The 23,747-nt window shown below is 35.1% G+C and overlaps 2 protein-coding genes across 5 annotated transcripts; both read right to left on the minus strand.

The window, feature by feature from the left end:
• Positions 1 to 96: 96 nt before the first annotated feature.
• LOC135848852 (uncharacterized) lies at positions 97 to 11,232 on the minus strand. Of its 4 annotated transcripts, none has more exons than XM_065368918.1 (3): positions 10,422 to 11,232; positions 4,977 to 6,177; positions 97 to 287 (listed from the first exon to the last, which is right to left on the minus strand). In XM_065368918.1, exons 2-3 carry the CDS (start codon positions 6,175 to 6,177, stop codon positions 244 to 246), a joined length of 1,245 nt encoding a protein of 414 aa, XP_065224990.1. In that variant the 5' UTR covers positions 10,422 to 11,232; the 3' UTR covers positions 97 to 243. The 4 variants fall into 4 exon arrangements, with proteins under 4 accessions (XP_065224990.1, XP_065224992.1, XP_065224991.1 ...); XM_065368920.1 differs by lacking the exon at positions 10,422 to 11,232 and adding an exon at positions 10,113 to 10,287; XM_065368919.1 differs by lacking the exon at positions 10,422 to 11,232 and adding an exon at positions 10,108 to 10,287.
• A 1,972-nt stretch (positions 11,233 to 13,204) lies between these two features.
• Positions 13,205 to 19,564, minus strand: LOC135848856 (uncharacterized). Its single transcript, XM_065368924.1, has 3 exons — positions 19,406 to 19,564; positions 18,153 to 19,324; positions 13,205 to 13,594 (listed from the first exon to the last, which is right to left on the minus strand). The coding sequence occupies exon 2, from the start codon at positions 19,322 to 19,324 to the stop codon at positions 18,335 to 18,337; it is 990 nt and encodes a 329-aa protein (XP_065224996.1). The 5' UTR covers positions 19,406 to 19,564; the 3' UTR covers positions 13,205 to 13,594; positions 18,153 to 18,334.
• Positions 19,565 to 23,747: the final 4,183 nt, after the last annotated feature.

Raw genomic sequence — 23,747 nt, forward strand, 5'->3', positions numbered from 1 at the left:
CACATCATAATGAATTTGACCATTGTAGTATAAGGTCGACTGATGAGCGATTTACTTTCCACTCTCAATAGTTGAAAAATTACGACGCCTAACGAATGTTATTTCAATTTTTATATCATTTATTTCATTATTGTGGACAGTAATGGTTGTAATGAAAATGAAGATGATTTATCAATTACGGTGGGATTTATTGGTAAAAAAAATACAGCTCCTGGCGAGTGTGCATTTCACAATTCTTCATCTTCATTTTTCACCTTCTGGTTCCTTTTGAACGGTGTGGAGGAAACCTTGAAAAAAAAACACAAATTTTTTAGTCTTGAAGTAGAAAAGGTCACCTCGGTCATAAAATGTCTATATTGTGGTGGAAAATCGTAAATTTGATCAAAGAATTAACATTGGATTTGACACAGTGTGAACAGGTCTTGGCATTGTTACTTGTACAGAAATTATAAAAGTGTACGAAACTGCTAAAAATTATTCAATAAAAAAAAATGCCAAGATTATCGTTTTTTGACAGAAAATAACAAAAATTTTCTGTTTATTCCATAAACTGTCCAATTCTCGTTTTTTCGACAAAAATGGCTGGAAAGTGACATTTTTTTTGCTATAGAAATAGTAAAAAGTTTCATTCACATTTTTCCAAATTCCCAAAAATTGTCCAATAGTCTGACTTTTGCGGAAAAATAGTCCTACTTTTTGCTAAAATTGCCAAAGTTTTGCTTTTTTTTACGAGAATTTTTACTTTGCAGCAAAAATATTATTTTTCTCAAGAATTACCCAAAGGTCTCGTTATTTTTCAAAAATTCTCAAAAAATATGGTTCTTTCCTTTTCTAAAATGAATTGTAAAATAGGTTCTGTTTTTTTGTGTGTTTTTAGCCAAATTTTTGTAAAAAATGGGCTATTTGCTGTAGGCCAGTCATTTTATTTATTTATAAGTTTCAGTCCAATGGTGATTTTCACGTTTTATGACCTGGAGCCTGTTCTAATTGATCAAATAAAGTCAAACTTGGGGAATGGGTTCTCTTGGGAGTTAAAATTGACCCCTGCAGTTTGGAGGGTCAAAGTTGAAAATTACAGAAAGGTCATTTTTTTGGAGAAGCATAATTTTGCCCCAAATTGATGAAAATGGCCCAAATTCATACCATTGGTGAATATCGCCATTGTGATCAACATATCCAAATTTCAGCTTTCTAGGTCATCCTCACCCCATGTAAGGTAGAAAAAACCACATTTGACCCCTATTTTTGACCCCCTCACCCCTAAAATTGACCTAGGGGTCCAAATTTTCAACATACAATGAGAGGGTGCCCTTTGAGTGCTTTTTGCAGGATTCAACCTTCCAACCCCATTTGACCTCTCTCCACGGTCAAAACAGTGGATTTTTGCGTATTTTCAAACCTATATACAGCCCCTCCAAATTGACCTAGAGGGTCCAAATTTTCACAGTACATTGGGTTGATGTACGCGAAGTGCTTTTTGCAGGTTTCAACCTTCCAACCCTATTAACCCTATTGGACCCTCGTCCAGAGTCAAAAACGTAAATTTTTTTGCTATTTTACAGGTTTTTCAATTTTGTCTTCCCGCGAACATGCTAAAAGAACACTTTACTTCTTGGGAAGAAAGACCCATACAGGAAAAAAGCATTGCAGTGAAGCTGTAAATACATAATGTCTTAAAACACTCATTGTGCCACCATTTAATTTGAATGTTTTCAATTGACAATCATCTCAATTGTGTTTGAAAAGCCTTCAAAGTTTCTGATACATACAAAAATTTGGCTCTTACGTAGCGGCAGACTGCTACGACTTTTTTTTGTTGTTACGTATATCCACGTGAATGGGGAGTGATGGATGTAGAAAGAATTTTTTGTTTTTTATCTCTCTAACAAGGGAGTTACTATCACCACAGCTCAACATTTTTGAACCCAATACAGAAGAAGCGAAAAAGGACTTCAAAATACACAGAAAGCAAAAATTTCCAGCATTGAAATAAATTTTCTCAATTTTTGATAAATTTTTAAAAATTTAAATTTTGGGTATTTCTTATGAAAAAATAAACCTTTGATCAAATTGCTGTTAAAGACCAAAATTTGATTTTTACCCCATTTTAGACATTCCGAGCCAACTCTGGTTGCTCTGGATGGTTTTGAACTGTTTGTAAAGCCGTCAGCGAATTTTCTCATTCTCAAAAATAACAACATTGACATTGAGCAAATTGTATTTTAAAATATTTTTGTTCCAGTTCAAATCCGAAACTCTCTAGTGATTACACGAAAATGAAAAAATCTGAAATTTCGTGGCCTTTTGTCGATCTACAAAATGGAAAATATGAATCTTAATCAGTTCTCAGCTAATATGAAAAAAGTAAAACAATTTGAAACCGTTATCAATTGGTTCGGGTGGTAGAAAATAGGATACAAACCAAATCCAAATTCCAGCTTTATTCTTTTTCGTGTTCGCGAACGATAAATTTATCATTTTTTAAAAAACTTAGGTATTTTGAAAAAATTGTGGGTTTGAGCCGGCGCAAAATAATTTTGAAAATATGTACCTAAATCGATCGAAAGGGTTACAAAATTAGTGAATTTCATTTTTTCCCATAGGTACTTACAACGTTTTTTTTTTTTTTTTTTTTTTTCGAAAAGGGTCATTCCATGTCAACTCGACCAAAAAAAGGCGATTTTGAAAGTAATGTCTTTCGATTTCGCTCAATTTTTTTTTACATTATCTACCCACCCAGTAAGTAAGAAAGCCGCAATCAGTTTGGTCCCAGCCCCCTCAGGGGACGGGTGGGGGGGCTTCCATTATTTTCACTTTGTCTCGAGGTACTCAACTTCAGCAGCCCATTCCTCCAAAACTATGATACTTTGATCAAAACTGATTTCACAGTTCGAAAGGGCATTGAATTTTGAACTTTTCAAGTATTTTGAAATTTTCAAAAGTTGAAAGTTGAACTTTCAATTTGAAAGTTCAAATATCAAAATGGCGCTGTAAGTGGGAGCTACCATTTAAAATTTTGAAAAAATTTCCATAGATGTACATTTTGATACTTTTTTGAAATATTTAGGTTTCGAGATGAGACTCTTGACGGAAGGGGAGCACCCCCACCCCCAATTTTGGGTGAAATTTTCGAAAGAGAATCTGGGGCATGTGATATATCGAATTGTATGTTTTCGGCAACGCTAAACACGAATATGAAGTTATATTTTTGATAGGACTCCATCCACGGCCCCCAAAACCTCCCAAAAGGGGGTGAAAGTTCAAAAAAGTGTTTTGTTCGTGCGACACATGGAATAATATGTTTTTGGTGACGCTGAACACGAATATGACGTCAGATTTTTGATTGGACCTCATCCACGGCCCCAACAATTCTTTTGGACTTTTACCTATTGGGGGAGATTCTGGGGGCCATAGGTGAGGTCGATTTAAAAAACGATGGCTATATTCGTGTTCAGCGTCGCCAAAAACATACAATTCGATATATCACATGCTCCAGATTTTCTTTCGAAAATTTCACCCAAAATTGGGGGTGGGGGTGCTCCCCCTCCGTCAAGAGTCCCATCTCGAAACCTAAATATTTCAAAAAAGTATCAAAATGTACATCTATGGGAATTTTTTCAAAATTTTAAATGGTAGCTCCCACTTACAGCGCCATTTTGAAATTTGAACTTTCAAATTGAAAGTTCAACTTTCAACTTTTGAAAATTTCAAAATACTTAAAAAGTTCAAAATTGAATGTTCTTTCGAACTGTGAAATCAGTTTTGATCAAAGTATCATAGTTTTGGAGGAGTGGGCTGCTGAAGTTGAGAACCTCAAGACAATGTGAAAATAATGGAAGCCCCCCACCCGCCCCCTGAGGGGCTGGGACCAAACTGATTGCGGCTTTCTTACTTTCTGGGTGGGTAGATATTGTAAGAAAAATTTGAGCGAAATCGAAGGACATATATGACCCAAAATTGAAAAATGCAAAAATCCGCTGGAGGCTCCAGACCAGTTCGAAATCATCACCAGTTGATTAGGAAAGTCAAAAATGGGAAGCAAACTAAATTTCAGCCTTTTATGTTAATTTGATAGAATTTTGATTTTTTTTTCATGAGAAATACTTAGGTCAAATTTGAATTTTCAAAAATTCACGAAAAATCGAACAATCAATTTCAGCAGTCATTTCATATTCCTAGGTAAGGTTAGTTGTATTGGTAATGTTTGGTCTTTTCATCTCCACTTGGGAGGGAAAGAAGGGAGGTGGATCTGAAGATTTTGCTTCTTTCATCTTACTATAGAGGAAATCAATCTACATTTTTTTGTGTTGCCACTTCACAATTTTCAAATTGAATATGAATGGTTCCGAAGAGAAATAAATTCACATTTGGTATTTGGTGTTACTTTTGGTTTCTTCATTGTCCTAGAAAGCGAGGGGTGCCAAAATTTAGCTGAAATCAAACTGAAATTTCTGTTCTATGAAGCAGGAGGGGAGAAAAGATTTGAAACTTTTTATGTATTCTCAATACAAATTTTTAAATCAAGTATTTTCTCAGATACGAGTACATAAATTCAAATTAGGTGTCTCTCTTGTTCCTTCATCTGGCTGAAGAGAGGGGATGGCATCATAGATCACAAATTTTTGGTGTGTTTCCCCTCCCCCCCCCCTCAAGGAATGTGGATGGAGATTTGCAATTTTTGATATATTTTCAACCCCCTCCCCCCTGGGTGGCGAGAAAATGAAAATTGACATTTTGCATTTATCCCTGAATTTTTATGTGTTATACTGGTGCGATTATGAATCAATGTTCTGATTAATATTGTATTTTGATCTTTTTTTGTTTCAGGTAAGTGCACAAATAAATAGAGAGTGGTATTTTTATGCATTCAAAAAAAACTGGGTGAGTGTATATTTCTCTTGTATGTAAGTAGGTATATTTCGTTGCACCTTTCGTTTCGCGAGTATTATATTTGAAATCAACTTTAGTGAACGTACCTCTGTCAATGAAATGTAAAAGCCATTTTGTCGAAACGTCGATATAAAGCTGCTCCTTGTACGACCGTTTCAACGCTTTTGTCCAAGCATCGTCTGGCGCTTGCTGCTCGCTACTGTCGCCTTTTTCGACATTTCCTCGCTCATCCGAAACTGCCAAATTGACTGGTAAAATGCAAGTGAACACCAAACAAGCGTATCTGTATCTCTCTGCGATATCTCGAAGCAGAAGCTCCATCGAATAAGTCGGGCAATCGTACTTGACGAGAATTTCGTTCAAAGTATCAACATAGACTCGGAGCAGTTCGTTGAAATATTCTTGGTACACTTCGAATCGCATACTGGTTATGGCGAAGTGAATAATATCCACGGCTGGATTACCCCAGTGACCGAATTGGAAATCGATCAGCCTCACGTTTTGTACGATAGCGTTACTCGTGTCGTTGTATTTAAACATTATATTATTGGTCCAGAAATCACCGTGTCCGAAAACGCAGAAATTATGAGGTCCTGTACGCAGATAGTCTTCGACCACGTCACTCCACGAGAGATTTCTCAAAGCGAGCACTTGATCTGGGTACTTTTGTTTGATATCTTCGGATAGACTATCTATGTACATAGGGATTCTATCCATGACTGATTTATGAAACTCCGGATCTCCGCTTTTCTCCGGTTGGTATTTCATCCAATGTAAAATTTCAGGGTTCTTGTTGCCTACGACGGCGGATAAACCGTGCAGCTTAGCTAGACTTCGCAGAGCGTGGTAACAGTGCTCGAAATCCAATTGGTCTCTTCTTGCAATACATTTGAAGCCGGATTGGGATAAATCTTCCAAAACGAGCGTTTTGTTCTGCTCGTCGGAATAGTACAAACGTGGTGTGAAGTGCTCCTTTTCAAATTGGTATATTGCTGGGAGGATCTTCGTGTACACGATGATCTCCTCGTCGTAGCTTCCCATCGTTTTGAAGATTTCGAAAGCCGGCGAATTTATTGGGATTTTGACGAAAAACGAACGACTCGAGCGAGCTCCCTGGTGTTCGTAGGTTAGCCATAGACGGCATAATTGACTGGTGTAGATGTCTCCGGATTTGAAAAGGTTTTCGTCCAAGGTCCAACCTAGTAAGCGGATTGATGAGGTGCCCTCGTTTTGTGCATCGACGAATGGTAGGAGTTTTGATACGATCGAGTCGTTGATGATGTTCATCTGTGGGCAGAAAAAAAATGAAGATTTGTATTGATTACCTTTTTCCTGTCGATTAGAAATTCACATAATTATACAAAAATATGCCCAATTGGGTAGAGGAGAAGGTACAAATATGGACCCCCTCTAGCCTTTTGGCTTTAAAGTTTAAAGGGTAGAAAAAATTATCAAAATTTTTTTCGAGTATACCATTCGAAAGGCCAAAGACTCTAGTATATTGTGTAAAAAAATTTATTTTTTTTGTTGAAAACTCGCGGAGAAATTTGAAATTTAGAAAAGTCACATAAAATGGTACAAATATGGACTCGGGTACAAATATGGACCCCCCCCCCTCAAAAAATGAATAAAAATTTCAGAAAATTGAACAAAAATTTATTTATAAAGATGTTTTTCGATGCTTTGGACTTGTCTTCTTTATTAATAACACTTTTCTCGGTATTCTAAAAACCATTGAATCAAAATTAGATGAAAAAAAATTTAGGGGTCCATATATTTATACCCATGCAAAAAATCGGCTCAGTTTATGAAAAATAAAAAAAATTATGAAAATCAGTTGAAGTACAGGCAACTATGAAAGTACATTTTGAAAGTACACATTGTAAGCTACTTACTTCGCTAATAATTTTTTTTCCAAACTTTATTTGAAGTTGATGAATTACCGAATGAAAAACTTGTAAAATTTTCCATTGGCAAGAAAATAATGCGCAAAAAAAAACAATTGCTGATGAGAGACACCCAAGTTTGCATGGATCCGAAATAAGTACATGGATCATCGATGACTACACTACTAGTATAATTTTTAGTACCCAGCATGACCGTAGCGCTAGTGGTTGTATCCTAAACCATGGGGGTCCATAATAATTGTACCTTCTCCTCTAATTATTTTTGAATTTTAATCAGTTTAATTCATATTTTGTAGTCCACATTTCAAAATTTGGCTGCAATTTTTGGTGCTCAAAAAATTCAAATGAATTTTTGAACTTGAAGAAATATGTCTAAAATGTCAGAAAAAGACGCATCTTGGATTTTTGCATCGTGGGTGGAGCCTGAAACCCTTCAATTTTCAAATTAGCAGTCTCGAGCAAAAAAAAATCGTATTCGTAGCATAAAAGAATTTGTTCTACGCTCATATTGATTCAAAGTTTGTGAAAAACTTGAACTAATGTGGAATTTTTAAAAGTGACCTTGCAACCTATCAAAATGGGTTAAAATTTCGAGATGAATTCAAATATTTCGACGAAAATGTTTTTTGAATATTTTTGACGAATTTTGAGCCCAAGATTGGGTAATGATTTCTAGGATTTCTGAGATTTCTGTAAAAGTGTCATGCAACCTATCAAAATGGGTTGAAATTTCGTCAGAAAATCAGAAATATTCACAGAAGTAATTTTAAAGTCATCCCCTCCGATTTCAAGCAAGAATGAACTAGGTAATGTAGAATTTTCAAAAGTGACCTTGCAACCTATCGAAATGGGTTAAAATTTCGAGATAAATTCAAATATCTCGACAAAAATGGTTTTTGAAGAATTTTGATCATAAAATTGGGTAACGATTTTTGGAATTTCTGAGATTTCTGAAAAAGTATCAAGCAACCTATCAAAATGGGTTGAAATTTCGTCAGAAAATCAAAAATGCCCACAGAAACAATTTCAAAGTCATCCGCTCCGATTTCAAGCAAGAATGAACTAATGTAGAATTTTCAAAAGTGACCTTGCAGGTTATCTAAATGGGTTAAAATTTAGCGAAAAATTCAGGTCAGCTAACTCACAGATTTTGCTTTCCAGGACGAAATTTTCTGAACTGGACAAAGCTAGATCGAAAGAGCGTGCAAAAATTCATCACCACCCAAAATTTCAAGTGCTAAAGTGCATTTTTTAATTTTTGGTGAATTTTTGAAAATCAAATTCAAGCCAAAAATGAGAAAAAAAATCAAAATTTTACTTAATTGACCTAGAAATCTTAAATTTGGAATATGCCCTATTTTCAACCTGCCAAATCGATTGGAAATGGTTTCGAACCGTTTTGAGCAGTTCTGGAGCCTCCAGCAGATTTTTGAAAATCAAAATTTTCACAAAATTTCATCAAATGTAGTTGAAAAGCCAAAATTAATTCTGCAAATTAATTTTAATACTCTGTGAAGTCGACTGCAGGTAAATTTCAAGTCGTTTTGGAGCCTCCAGCGATTTTCTAAAAATTACTGGAGCCTCCGGTAAATTTTGAAAACTTGAAATTTCACCAAATTTCATCAAAATGGAGATGAAAAGCTGAAATTAACTATGCACTCCAATTTTAACACCCTCTGTAGATGACTTAAGGTGAGTTCAAGTAATTTTGGAGCCTCCAGTGACTTTTTGAAAAGTTCCATGGCGTTTTTAGAAGAATTGAAATTTCCAAAAAGTAGCTTGAAACCACCATGCAGTCGACTTCATATTATTGTATTAAAATTAATTTGCAGAGTAAATTTCGGCTAGCTAATCCCATTTGATGAAATTTTGGTGAAATTTCAAGTTTCAAAAATCTACTGGAGGCTCCAGTAATTTTCGAAAAATTGCTGGAGGCTCCAAAACAACTTAAAATTCACCCGCAGTCGACTTCATAGCGTATTGAAATAAGTTTGCAGAATTATTTTCGGCTTTCCAACTCGATTTGATGAAATTTTGTGGGAATTTCGAGTTTAAAAAATCTGCTGGAGGCTCCAGAACTGCTCAAAACGTTTTGAAACAGTTGCCAATCGATTTGGCAGGTTGAAAATAGGCTATATCTCAAATTTCAGCTTTCTAGGTCAATTTGGTAAAATGTTGATTTTTTCTCACATTTTGGGCAAAATTTGATTTTTTAAAATTCACCAAAAATCGAAAAAGGCACTTTGGCACTTGAAGTTTTGACAGGTGATTAATTTTTTCCTGCTCTTTCGATCTACCTTTGTGCGGTTTCAAAATTTGTATGATAGTCCTATGTTGGAACGCAAAATCTGCGATTTCGACTGACCTGTCAATCAAAATGGCCACCATTTTGTACGTAGGGCCACTTTTTTTTGAGGACAGGGGCTAGAAATGTTCCTTAAGACTCCCTCTTTAAGAAAAAAGTTGTCCCGGAGGATCGGCACGGGGGTACAAGTGATCTTTATGCTCCCCCCCACTATATGACACTTTTTCCGAAACCCCCGAAAATTGTGACCCAGTTTTGAGCTCAATATTCTTCAAAAGTGGTCCACATTTTTTTTTTTTGAAAGAATACTTGATATGTGGCATGATACTTATTCAGAAATCCCGAAAATAGTGACCAAATTTTGAGTTCAAACCCCTCCAAAAGTTCTCAAAAATATTTTCGTCCAAATATTTGGATTTTTCACGAAATTTTAACCCATTTTGATAGGTCGCAATGTCACTTTTGAATAATTCTACAGCAGTTCATTTTCACTCAAAATTGCAGGAGGTTGTGTGAAATTCGCCTGTGCCCTATTTTGCCAGCCATTTCCCGCCAACTCTGGTTTAATGGGCGTAGCACGAACTCTTTTATAATGTAGATATGAATTTTTTGAACTCGTGACTTGATGACGCCTGCGTAATCATTTTTGTGCTGAATTTGCCCAAAGTGTTTTGAAGCTCCCTAAACCGCTCACTAATTTGCCAAATTTCAAGAAAATTATCAAAATCCACGTCACCTATGGTTTGCTAGATTTTCATAGGTTGTGATATACGTACGAATTTCGACTTGATTTTTCAATTCGAGCCCCTCAAGCTTCAGTTAACGTTATTCAAATCTCAAAAAAAGAAAAAAAAATCAAAATAAATACGTTTTGTGATTCTAGAAAATTCTAGCTAAATCCGTTGAGTGTAATTTTTTTGAGCAGATTTTAAAATTCGAATGAAATCGAAATATTGAAAAAATAGTGAATTTGATTAGTAATACAATTTATGAAACACTGATTACCTTACAATAGTATCTTCGTAAATTTTTAGTTATTTTCGCACAATAATCCGATAATTAAAAATTGAATAGGTAATTAATTGATTCTCTTGTCATTAAATTCCAAAGTACACGCCCTATCACTTTGAATTTTTAAAACCACACTACTTGTGTGATGGATTGGTGACTGAATATTTTTGTGCTTTAATGAAAATACATAGTTAGCGAGGAAATTTTGATCAATCGAAATGCACTTTGCGTTCGTTTATCTAATCGCAGCGTTGATTAAAAAAATTGCATTAACCATAGATTTATACGTATAATAAATATCAGCTTACCTCGCTTATTGTAAAGGTCGAGGTCGTATTCGCGAATTATTCGGCAACGGTATCTTCCAAGAATTACGTAACGAGCCAATAATACCCTCAGCAACAGCTGTACGTGTCCAGCGATTATCGTCTCGAATTGAAAAATCCGCTATTTAAGAATTTACTTCGAAGACGAAGACAGAAAAAACAACTTTTTAAACGATTTTACACAAATTAACGTTACGACTTACGAGGAAGAATAAGAAGTGTGAATGGGAGAGGTCTTCTTGTCGTCTTTTTATATATAGTTTTATGTGCTACGGTGCAAATAGGTATATGGCATCGCAGGTCGATAACTTTTTAAGTGCCTGCCTGCCTGTGTACGTCGAGATTACGCAGGAATTGCGTTGCTAGTAATTTGTACGAGTAGCTCGAAATGGAGACATTGACCTACACAAACATTCTTATCGTCGACCTTGGACTTCCGCTACGTATTTCGTTTTGGCAGTTGGCCTAGTGAGTGGTGGTTTGAAAGAGGAGTGTGTTTGTGCAGAAGGATGGCGAATTGATTTCCATTTTCCATTCTTGGAATTAGAAACGAATTTCACGTGGTTTTGCGATATTTTTGCATTGGAAACTTCCACGATGTTAGTTGAGACGTTTTCCAGCCGGTTGAGTGGGTTGAAGGGGTAGTATTAGAGCAGTTTTTGTTCAATACCTGCTTGTAAAAAAATTGTTGAGACTTTTTTTGGCTCCGACTCCTTGAAATCGTTGATTTTTGTGAAAAAATTTGTGCCAAGGAGCCCCTCCCCCTTTCTGCTCAATGATCCAGATCAAAAATTTAATAAGACAATTGTATGTATTAGATTTTTGTGAAATTGAAAATATTTGGTTTTTTTCACTCGTATTATTGTCAAGGTCAGTTTTTTTTTCAATTTGATAAAATGCACTCATCGTAGATTTAAAAAAATTTAAGATTTTTAATTTCTATGAAATTGCGATAAAGATTGTCTTTCGAATTGATATCAGTCTCGACATGAATTTTGGCCACTTGGGTGATCTGGAAGGGGGTTCGGGGGTTTCCAAAATCATGAAATTCAATTAATTTAGTAAAAATTATTAAACATAGAAAAAATGTAACGAATTCTGTGTAAATTCGGGTTGATGGTGTAGTTGAACGTCTCTCTTCTCATACATTGCGAGAGAAAAAAATTTTCAGCCAAAATTGGCCAATCTAGTTGACAAAAATCGCGAAATAATGCAGTTTTTTACATTTTTGAAGGTCTTTCACCTATGTAAAAAATTCTTTAAAATACATATTTTGTACATCTAGGTGAGATACATAATATAGATTTTTTTTCATAATTGCATCTCTGAAAAAACTTACTGAAAGTGCCATTTAAAAGCTAAATATACGCTTTTTGCCCACAAGATATGCTTGAAAAAATTTCAAAAAAATTCCTCGAATAACCCTTATCAGTGTCCAACATTCCCACAGGTTTGAAAAAATTCGTTAGACGACTGTCCAATTGAGAAATTTTTTAACTGAAATTGCAATTTTACCCCTTTTTGAGGAGTTAGAGGTGATTTGGCGATCTGAAAATTTTATCACAAGGATTTTGGACCATAAGGAACAATTTTCACAGGTTAGTTTCGAAATTCGAGCACAAGACCAAATTACCTATTTTTCCCATCCATGCTATTTGTCATCTTCGAGGAGCTCCACAAGGAGACTGACATTGTAGGGGAGGGGGAGAGGACGAATTTTTCTTCAAAAGGGGTCTATTTACAAGAATTCTTGCATAGGATAGGAAATTTTCAGAAAGAAAAAAAAGTGAATTTATTCCCAGTTTTCTCGATTCATTTTAACTCTGCTGGGGGCTCCATACAATGGAATTAATCTAGGTTGGAAGGTCGAGAGAGTGTTTTTTTTTTTTTTTTTTTTTTTGTTGAAAATGGAATCATTTGGAGGAATTTGTTCACAGAAATACAAAATTTTTGGAGAAATTGGATTTTTTAAATTTAAAATTATTTTTCTGAAGTTGGGTTTTCTTACTTTATATGTATTTTGAAAAATGGATTGTTAAAGTGACGAGAAAGAAGTAATTTCTGTAAAAGTTTTAAGAAAAAGTGGGGGGGGTGAAAAAGCATTGGAATTGGTAACGTTATCGAAATGTGTGAGGTGTAATTTTGATTGCAGCTTTTTTTGAAAAATTTTCTGTAAAAAATTCGACTTCGTTAATTTTGTTTAGGGAGGGGGGGGGGTCGAGTGGAGAGCTTTTGAAAATTTGCTTGAAAAAAGGTAGTGACAAAATTGACGAAAAAATTCCGTTAGATAGGTACAATACCATGTGATTGATTTTTTTTAGGGGAGGGGGGGTTAGTGCCCAAAAATTTTATAATTACTTATGTACTTACCTGTGAAGAATAAGGATTTTTGCACACTCAAAAAAATTTTGTAGATCCCTCCTAACTTCTCGATTACTTTTTCAATGGTGCTTTTCTTATAAGATCAACGATTCGACATTTTTTTGGGGGAATTTAATGTTTTTCCATCACTGCCTAATTATATTGTTACTTACTCCTGTTGATTTTGTATGAGTACGTTTTACGTTGGTTTCATCATTATAATATGACCAACACGTTATAATTCGATTATACGAGTGAGTGCGAAAAAATTGCACCTTCACTATACAATTATGCAAAACTTCATGCACGTAACGTGATAGGGAAGTTTCTGAAAACGTTCTTGGGTTTACGTGTTTGTTTGGTAGTTCGTTACCATAACGTCAGAAATCAGAAGTAGAGTCAAGTTTGAGTGAAAAATGTGCATTGCTGAATTTCTATTTTTACTTCTTTTTAAAATTTTTATTTTGTGAGCTGTGATACAATTTTACGTGAGGCTTTTTGGAAATGTTCAGAGGCATGCACATTTTTATAAAAATTTTTTTGCAAAAAAAAAAAAATATTCAAATTTTTTCGTTTTGTTTTTTGAATCTTAAAATGACTTTCACAAGTTTGATTCTGATTTTATTCATGTTTTTTACTGTTTCAACATTGAGATCATGATGAATGTAATAATGTAATAAAGTATTGAAAATTCTTAAACATGTTCTTTAAAAATTACCTAATTCATTAAAAACATGAATTACAAAAATAGAGTAAAAATTAAAGGAAATTTCTGTCATCAATTCGCAAAGTACCTGAAAAAAAAATATATAAGCTTATAAGTATTTTGAAGTTTTTCAGTTTTATCAAATAGTGTAAGGACGAGGTACGTATTACTATGTGATTGTGATTTTAGTTCAAATTATGGAGTATTTCATCATGAAATAATCACAAAATATTTTTTTTTTCATGAAAGATAATTTTATTTTGATGGATAAACGATGAATTTTGAATTTTGAAAAATACAAACGAATGATCAAGGTACTTATTTGACTAATGATTAGGTACTTGGGTAGCAAAGGTGGTCAGGGTATTTAACAAGCACCTAAAGAAGGTAGTGAAAGTAGTAAAAACAGTAGTGATTTTAAAAATGGGCAGTGGAAGTAGTGAAAAAGTAGTGAGTTTAGTCAGAAAGGTAGTGAAAATTTTTTTTTAAAAAGTTCATTAATGCGCTCATTTGTATTGTTTTTTAAAATAATTTTGATTGAAATTTAAAAATACTTATTTTACAAATGTTCTTCCAGTATCAACTTTTTCTAAAATTTTCGTGTGGGTTGGGGAGAGGGGGTTGGGGGGATGGTCGAATGGAGAGCTTTCTGAATTCATTCTTAAGCTGTCTTTGCAAATTTTACTCAAATGAGACATTTTCTTAAATTTTGGCTCTTTTTTGATGATGGTCTGTCAATTTTTGATATTTTTGAGAGATTTTCACAGTCAATTTTACTATTTTTATAATACATACTTTATTTGCGAATAATGTATTCATTTCTGGCTCTTCGTTAAAGGTCAAGATCGTCAGAATTTTTACTTTGGACTTCGACCATTATTATTTCATCTTATATCTGTTGATTGATCAATAATTTTATGAGTAACTAATCCACCTCAATTTTTCTTTGTTTCAGGTGAGTACAAATTTTCTTCCAAAAATGACAGAATATGAACTCTAGTATGAGAACAAGTACATACATATGTCATTTTATAATCCTTATGAGAAAAGTTGCGTAAGTCACTTCTTTCTACACCTGTGTCCTTGTATTTTCAATGGAAAATCAAAAAAAAAAAATTCTAAAATCACGGAATTTGATAATTAGCTGAAATAATTCTCCATCAAGTTTGAATCGAGGTGATCTGATTTTCCGAACACGAATTTGGAAACAGTAAATCAAATTTTTGAGCTCACAAACTTACTGATTTTTTGAAAAATCAAACTGGAGTCAAAAATGGATAAAAATCTAAATTTTACCAAGTAGACTAAGAAAGCTGAAATTTGGCGTAGCCTTGTTTTCGACCCTCCAAATCGATTGGAAACGGTTTCGAACCATTTTGAGTGGTGATGGAACACCCTATTAGTACAGTCATTTTAGCAAAATTTTTAGTCGAACCTCGAAAAAATTGGGGGCAAGCTGAATTTCTCATTATTTGTTCAGATTGGTCCCTAAAACAACCAATCAAAAGTTGCACCCCACAACTTGACTGCTACCCCCGCAAGAGGTCATTAACCTTTGCCGATACAGGTTTTTCGGCTGTATCGCCAAAATGAAGGGTCAGAGAGGAAAAATGTTCAAACAAAAATTGTTCTACGCTAAATTTGCTATCAGCATGACCAGTCCAGCTTTTCCCAAAATGGCGATTTCACCCTTACTGAGGAGGGGGTAAAGTTGTCAATTTTATGAAAATTGTTTAAAAAAATGAAAATCGGCATTTTAAAACGTGAACTCGATTCACAGTAGACTCGAAAATATTTTGACCAAAGTTGCACACTGCAACTTGTCTGCAACCCCCGCAAAAGGTCATTAACCTTTGTCAATCTACGTTTTTTGGCTATATCGCCGAAATGAAGGGTCGGAGGGAAAAAAGTGATTGCACTAAAATTATTCTACGTCAAATTTCCTATAAGGATGGCCAGTTCAGTTGAAATTTATTTTTCGATTTTTGGTGAATTTTTGAAAATCAAATTCAGGCCAAAAATGAGAAAAAAATCAAAATTTTACCAAATTGTGCTATAAAGCTGAAATTTGGGACATACCTTATTTTCGACCTGCCAAATCGATTGGGAACATTTTCAAACCGTTTTGAGCAGTTCTGGAGCCTCCAGTAGATTTTTGAAACTTGAAATTTCCACAAAATTTCATGAAATGAAGTTAGAATGTAAAAATTCACGCTGCAATCTAATTTAAACACGCTATTAAGTCAACTTCTGGTGGGTCTGAGTCATTTTGTGGCCACCAGCGACTTTTTGAAAATTCTTGGAGCCTCCAGTAGATTTTTGAAACTAGAAATTTCCACAAAATTGCATTAAAAACAGTTAGAAAGTTAAAATTTATTCTGTAAACTAATTTCAATACGCTAGGGAGTCGACTGTAGGTACATTTCAAGTCGTTTTGGAGCCTTCAGCGAGTTTTTATAAATTACGGGAGCTTCCAGTAAATTTTTTAAACGTGTAATTTCTGCAAAATCTCATAAAAAGGAAAAGATTTTGTGGAATTTTTTGAAAAACATAAGTTTCTAAAAATCTGTTGTAGACTCTAAAACGGATTGAAACTGCCTGCGATCCACCTCAGAATAATGTCAAAAATAAGGCGTCTCTGTTTGGTGAAATTTTATGGAAATTTCAAGCATTGAAATATCTGCCGGAGGCTCCGGTAATTTCCAAAAAGTCGCTGGAGGCTTCAAAACGTCTTGAAATCTATCGGTAGTCAACTTCATAGCATACTGAAATTAGTTTATATTTAGAGTGAATTTTTGCTTTCCAACTGCCTTTAATAAAATTTTAAGTTTCTTGTTGGAGGCTCTAGTTATTTTCAAAAGGATACTTGAGACTCCAAAATGACTTGAACCAACCTGCAGTCGACTTCATAGCGTATTGAAATTGGAGTACACAGTTAATTTTGGATTTCCAACTCTGTTTGGTAAATTTTTATGGAAATTTCGAGCATTGAAATATCTGCTGGGAGCTCCAGTAATTTCCAAAAAGTTGCTGGATGCTCCGAAACGACTTGAAATGTACTTACAGTCGACTCCCTAGCGTATTGAAATTAGTTTACAGAATAAATTTTAGCTTTCTAACCGTTTTAAATGAAATTTTGTGGAAATTTCAAGTTTCAAAAATCTACTGGAGGCGCCAGAACTGCTCAAAACGGTTTGAAAATGTTCCCAATCGATTTGGCAGGTCGAAAATAAGGTATGTCCCAAATTTCAGCTTTATAGCACAATTTGGTAAAATTTTGATTTTTTTCTCATTTTTGGCCTAAATTTGATTTTCAAAAATTCACCAAAAATCAAAAAATAAATTTCAACTGAACTGGCCATCCTTATAGGAAATTTGACGTAGAATAATTTTAGTGCAATCACTTTTTTCCCTCCGACCCTTCATTTCGGCGATATAGCCAAAAAACGTAGATTGACAAAGGTTAATGACCTTTTGCGGGGGTTGCAGACAAGTTGCAGTGTGCAACTTTGGTCAAAATATTTTCGAGTCTACCGTGAATCGAGTTCACGTTTTAAAATGTCGATTTTTATTTTTTAAAACAATTTTCAGAAAATTGACAACTTTACCCCCTCCTCAGTAAGGGTGAAATCGCCATTTTGGGAAAAGCTGGACTGGTCATGCTGATAGGAAATTTAGCGTAGAACAATTTTTGTTCGAACATTTTTCCTCTCTGACCCTTCATTTTGGCGATACAGCCGAAAAACCTGTATCTGAAAAGGTTAATGACCTCTTGCGGGGGTAGCAGTCAAGTTGTGGGGTGCAACTTTTGATGGGTTGTTTTAGAGACCAATCTGAACAAATAATGTGAAATTCAGCTTGCCCCCAATTTTTTCGAGGTTCGACTAAAAATTTTGCTAAAATGACTGTACTATATAGCAGATTTTTGGAAATTGAAATTCCCACAACATTTCACTCAATTAAGTTGTTGAAATGAAATTTACTCAGTACCCCGTTTTTAATATGCTGAGTCGATTGGAGGTGGTTTCAGGTTGCTCTGAAGCTTTCGGGTATATTTTGGAAATTTCAGATTTTCTAAAAAGTGGTTTAAAAACCGTGCAAATAAACTTCAGTGTCGGTTTTTTTTTCAAAATACAGGGTATCTAAGAGTTAGGGAAATCAGTGAAAAAGTAGTAAGTTTAGTCAAAAAGGTAGTAAAAAAAAAATTACAATTTTTTTGTTTTTGAAAAAATTAACAATTTTTTTGTTTTTGAAAAAATTGTTTTTGAAAAAATTGTTTTTGAAAAAAATACAATTTTGTTGTTTTTGAAAAAAATTACAATTTTTTTGGTTTTGAATTTTGAAAAAAACTACTATTTTTTTGTTTTTGAAAAAACTAATATTTTTTTGTTTTTTAAAAAAACTACCTACTATTTTTTGTTTTTGAAAAAAAATTTATTTTGTTAATTTGTGTGTGTGTGTGTGTGTGTGGGGGGGGGTCGAGGAGATACCTTTTTAAAAATTAGATTTTAAAAATTAGAAAAGAATGCTGCTAGATGCCAATACCATGGTGGTGGGTAATTTTCAAAAAATTTCCCATGCTTAAAATCAGTTTGGAATTGATTGTAAGATTGGTTTCAAAATGTTACTTCACTTCATATTCGTACCTTTTTTAGCAAGATGTTCGAACCAGTTGGCCAAAATGTCTAAAAATTGCTTCTTCTTATCCGTCTTGGCTGTGCCATTCGTTACACTCTCAGTCTCATCATCTTCGTTTGCTTGGATGGCCGGATCCGATCGACCTATGGGTAGCACGCCTATGCAAATCCTCGAGAAGACTTTCCATTTGTTAATTTGTACAGTTCAACTGACTGAGTACTCTGTTCAACGTATCCAGATAGATTCTCAGCATAAGAGGGAAATATTTCACGTACACTTCGAACTTGACGCTGGTGATGGTGAAATAAATCAAATCTTTGGCCGGATTCGACCAACTGGTGAGTTGAAAATCGATTAATTTGACATCTTCTATGGTACCGTATTTGTCGTACTTGAACATGATATTATTGGTCCAAAAATCACCGTGGCATAAAACGTTGAAGTTGCTGGACGTCGATCGATTGGCGATTTTGTTCATAACTTCCACACACGAGAAGTTCTCGAAATACGCCAACATATTCGGATATCGATCTTTGAGATTCTGCGGCAGACTATCGATAAATACCGGAACCTGGGACTTCATAAAAGCCATGTTCGATTCGGATACACCTTCGGACTGGAATATTGGTTTGCGTTTCACACATTCGGCTAGACCGACGGTTGTTTCCAATTTGACGGATAATGCGTGGAATTTAGCTAAACTTCGTAGGACGTAGAAGCAATGCTCGATGTTGAGTTGTTGAACTCGATCAGCGCATCTGTATCCGGATTGTGATAAGTCTTCGAGCACCAGTGACAGGTCATCATCGGAGTAGTGACATTTGAGTGCGAAAAATTCATCCTGGTTGTCGACGATGCAGCGCATTTGAGGAAATACTTCGGTGTACATGGCGACCTCGTTTATATACCAGCCCAATGATTTGGCCAATTCGTAGAGTGGAGCGTTGCCTGGCACTTTGACGAAGAAGTTTTCCTCTAGGGGTGAAATGTCCTCCTCGTGGGTTCCTATTTCAAGTCGGTAGCGAATAGTTAATCGAGATGCTCGAGTGGTGAAGTTGGAGCCTGCTTCGAGGATGTTTTCATCGGTGTGCCAATCTAGTACACGAATCGAGCTGGGCTCGCAGTGATGTTTGGTTTTTAATATGGCCAGTAGAGTGTTTTCATTGATGATACTGGTCATCTGCGTGCAGAATGCGGACGAAGTTTGGTTAAAAAAGAGATTTATTAGGTTTTGAATTTAAATATTATATATAAATCTTACCTTGTATGGGTCTGGTAGAAATTATTTTGAGTTTCAAGCGCTAGAAAAAATTCTCAAACGAGAGCAATACAGCACTACTGTCTTTTTCGTTGATATCACTAGGTAAGTGGCTACCTACTGAAGTAGGTGATGAATGTTCGATTCGGAATTCACGTATTTTTACGTTAGATGCCTACCTTTATCTTAATTTTCATAGCCACAGTCGAGCTAGGTCCATATGGATCAAGGTCAACATGATTAATGTAAGTTCAAAAAGATCGCCAGCGGTGGCAGCCTTGTTTTTTTCCGGGTGTAGTTAGACTGATAGTGAGATCGATTGAAAAAAAAGTGTTTATTTTTTTCTGGTGTAGCGAGATGAAACTTGAAGGATTTTTTTTTAGAGAAGATGGGAAGTGTAGACTGAAAATTTTCCGACTGGCATTTAAAAAAAATACCCACCTAACTATATACATAGTATAATTTTGCCGAATAAAATGGTGACTTTTAGTAGTAAAATGAGAGATCAAATGACATTCAAGTGACTTTATGGGTGTCCATTCAGTGGAAAATCTGGAAAAGCGGGAAAAGTGAGGGAATTTTGCAAATCTGGAAAATTCATAATTTTCACTCATAATCCCTGGAATTTTAAAACAACGATCGATTGCACAATTTTGAAGTTTTGCTTCTTTTGGACGATTATTTCCTTATTCAATGCATCAATTCAGAACCGCGTAAACATGTACTTTGGATTGTGACGTCAGAGTGAGGCTAAAGGAGGATAATATTATAGTACATATAATGAAGCAATGCAACAGTAGTAGGGGTACCACGTCGGTCTATCGTTTCAAAATCGCAAAAGAGTGGCATCGAAAAGATATAAAATTTTTGCGACATTCCTTCGAAAGGGGACCATTTCCCGACCCCGAAACCACCATTACATTTTTGAGATCAAATTGCAAAACCGATCCAGGGGTTCCCAAAATTGTGAAAATTGAGCACTTCCGTTGTCATCTGTTTTGGCCAATGAATCCTAACCAAAAGGGGGTAGGGGTGCTTATGGTCTCAAATAACTCGTATTGGATCATACCCAACATTTCAGTGGTTCCCAAAGTTGAATTTTTGTATTCCAAGTTTTTGAAGTCACGCATTCAAACAAATACTTATTGTCAGTAAAAGAATTTTGCAATCAAAAAATGTTTCAGATGAAAAATTTGCAAAATTTTATGACGATTTCAAAAATGTGCCATTTTTATCCTTAGCATTGTTAGGGGCCGAAGTGAGGGGGTTGGAACGTCAAAAAACGTGATCTAACAAAGTTGCATCCAAACCTGAATTTGAATTTCTCACGACGTTTTACCGTCGAACTGTTCTCTTCAGTTGCACTTAAGATTGTTCTCGATACACGCAACCACAATCCACTCCCCCACGCCTCACCCCGCCTCACTAGAGCTTCAATACCTACTAAAAGTGCATTGAAATAGCTTCACTTATGAGGTTTATGTTGCTAAAGTGTTGACTCTAATTAATGAATTTTACATATTTCCCGATGCACGTATCCACAATCAACCCACACGACCCCACTTAATCCTTCATAATCACTCGAAGTCCACTTTTGACCCCAAGATTGCATTTTACGCCAGAAATTGATAGACAACATATGCCAACGGCTACTAGTGATTTAAAAGATATAAAATTTACGCTATTTTTCCTCGAAAGAGAACCATTTCCTGACCCCGGAACCACCATTACATTTTTAAGATCGAATTGCAAAACCGATCCAGGGGTTCCCAAAGTTGTGAAAACTGATGTCCAGTGTGATTTTTTTCTGTTAATGTGAATTTCAATTTTCGATTTTGGAGTTGCAGAATAAGGTTGAAAAAAAAATTGAAATTGATTCAAAATTCTATTTTTAAAGACATCTCATCCATCTTTTATTTTTGAGGTAAAGTGAGTGGAATAAATTGTCACCAGTTCCACCGAAGCTTATTTTGTGAGGGAGTGCGGTGGAGGGACGCAGTGTAGCAGTTTTCCCAAAAGGAAAGTTCGAAAAAATCGAAAAATTGCCATACAAAACTAAAACAAATGAAAAAATGAATGAATAAATAAATTCTGGTAACTTTTTCAAAAAATTTTCAATTTTTTTTAGATCAAAATTATCCAAATACAAAATCTATCAAGTTTGCCACATTGAGAATTTCGATTTATGGAATAGGTATTGGTATTATTACCGGAAGAGCAAAAAAAAGTGACCAAAATTTTTCATTTCAAAAAGCTCATGTGTACTTCCAAAAATATTTTTTTGGTATTTGATTTTTTTCTCAAATTAGTGCTAGCCACCAGGCGGGGTTAACATGTATATTTTATTTCAGTTTTCAATCCCTAATCCTATCCTACAATTATAGTTTTTCTTTTTTCATTTTATTTACTTAATAGAATAATTTTGTTGTAAAAATATTACAACTTTCAGGTTCAAAAATGTATACTTTTATTGATAATGGAGCAGTAAGTAACAGAAGGAGGAGAGGTATCTTAAGCTCATTTGGAGTCGACACTTCAGCAACATAACCTCATAAGTGAAGCTATTTCAATGCACTTTTAGTAGGTATTGAAGCTCTAGCGAGGGGAGGGGGGTGAGGCGTGGGGGAGTGGATTGTGGTTGCGTGTATCGAGAACAATCTTAAGTGCAACTGAAGAGAACAGTCCGACGGTAAAACCTCGTGAGAAATTCAAATTCAGGTTTGGATGCGCAACTTTGTTAGATCACGTTTTTTGACGTTCCAACCCCCTCACTTCGGCCCTTAACAATGCTAAGGATAAAAATGGCACATTTTCGAAATCGTCATAAAATTTTGCAAATTTTTTATCTGAAACATTTTTTGATTGCAAAATTCTTTTACTGACAATAAGTATTTGTTTGAATGCGTGACTTCAAAAACTTGGAATACAAAAATTCAACTTTGGGAACCACTGAAATGTTGGGTATCACTAAATGAGAACGGTCATGGGTAGATATTTCAAGAGTGATCCAATACGAGTTATTTGAGACCATAAGCACCCCTACCCCCTTTTGGTTAGGATTTATTGGCCAAAACAGATGACAACGGAAGTGCACAATTTTCACAACTTTGGGAACCCCTGGATCGGTTTTGCAATTTGATCTCAAAAATGTAATGGTGGTTTCGGGGTCGGGAAATGGTCCCCTTTCGAAGGAATATCGCAAAAATTTTATATCTTTCCGATGCCATTGTTTTGATAATTTTCACTTTGGTACCCCTACTACAGTGACTTGGATGGCGAAATCTATGACCATATCAAGAGTTGAAAGTAGTGATTTTGTAGTAATTCTTAACGAGGAATTCGAATCCGACGCCTTTTTTTTCGTCAGCCCCCTGGGGGGGCTACCAAAATAAAATTTTGTAAAAATGGAAAAAAATCGAGTGATATGTCAAAATATAGGTTTTTTGGATCGAGAAACCCGAATCTGAGGTCTTTTCCCCTCAGACCCCTTGGGGGCCCTTGGAGAGGTGCTATAAAAATCAAATTTTGTAAAAATTGAAAAAAAATCCAGTGATATGTCAAAATATAGGTTTTTTGGATCGAGAAACACGAATTTGAGGTCCTCTTTTCTCTCAGACCCCTCAGGGCCCTTGGAGAGGTGCTACCATTCTTGAGATATCTCGTCTTAAACGCGACTACACTTTAACTAAATTAACGCGAAGTAATTGTAAGTGAATAAGGCTTAAGTTCATTCATTCAACTCCCTTCAAAACCGCGATTGCGTGAAAATGTGTGTTTAAGTGTGTAGAATTTAGTATGTGGTTAGTTACCATGCGACTAGGCGCGATTTTTCAAGTTATGATATGAAATAACCGACGATATCGAGTCGAATGATTGAAAAACTGACAAATAAAACCCTCCAACCAAAAGAACATAAATTTTGATACACTACTCGAATTTTTGTGATTTTTTCAAAATTTGATTACGATAGCACTTCCCCATTGGGGCTGAGTGAAAAAAAGGACTTCGGATTCATATTTCTCGACCCAAAAAACCTACATTTTGAAGTGTCACTCGATTTTTTTTTTAATTTTACGAAATTTGATTTCAGTAGCACTTTCTCAAGGGCCCTCAAGGGTACTGAGGAAAAAAAGTACCTCAGATTCGTGTTTCTCGACTCAAAAAACCTATATTTCAACATATCACTCGATTTTTTTCGTTTTTACGAAATTTGATTTTGGTAGCACCTTCCCGAGAGCTTCCGAGGGGTCTGAGGGAAAAAAGGACCTCAGATTCGTGTTTCTCGATCCAAAAAACCTACATCTTGACATATCACTTGTTTTTTTCCCATTTTTTCAAAATGTGA

Source organism: Planococcus citri, chromosome 5 (assembly GCF_950023065.1).
Source record: "Planococcus citri chromosome 5, ihPlaCitr1.1, whole genome shotgun sequence".
NCBI lineage: Eukaryota > Metazoa > Arthropoda > Insecta > Hemiptera > Pseudococcidae > Planococcus > Planococcus citri.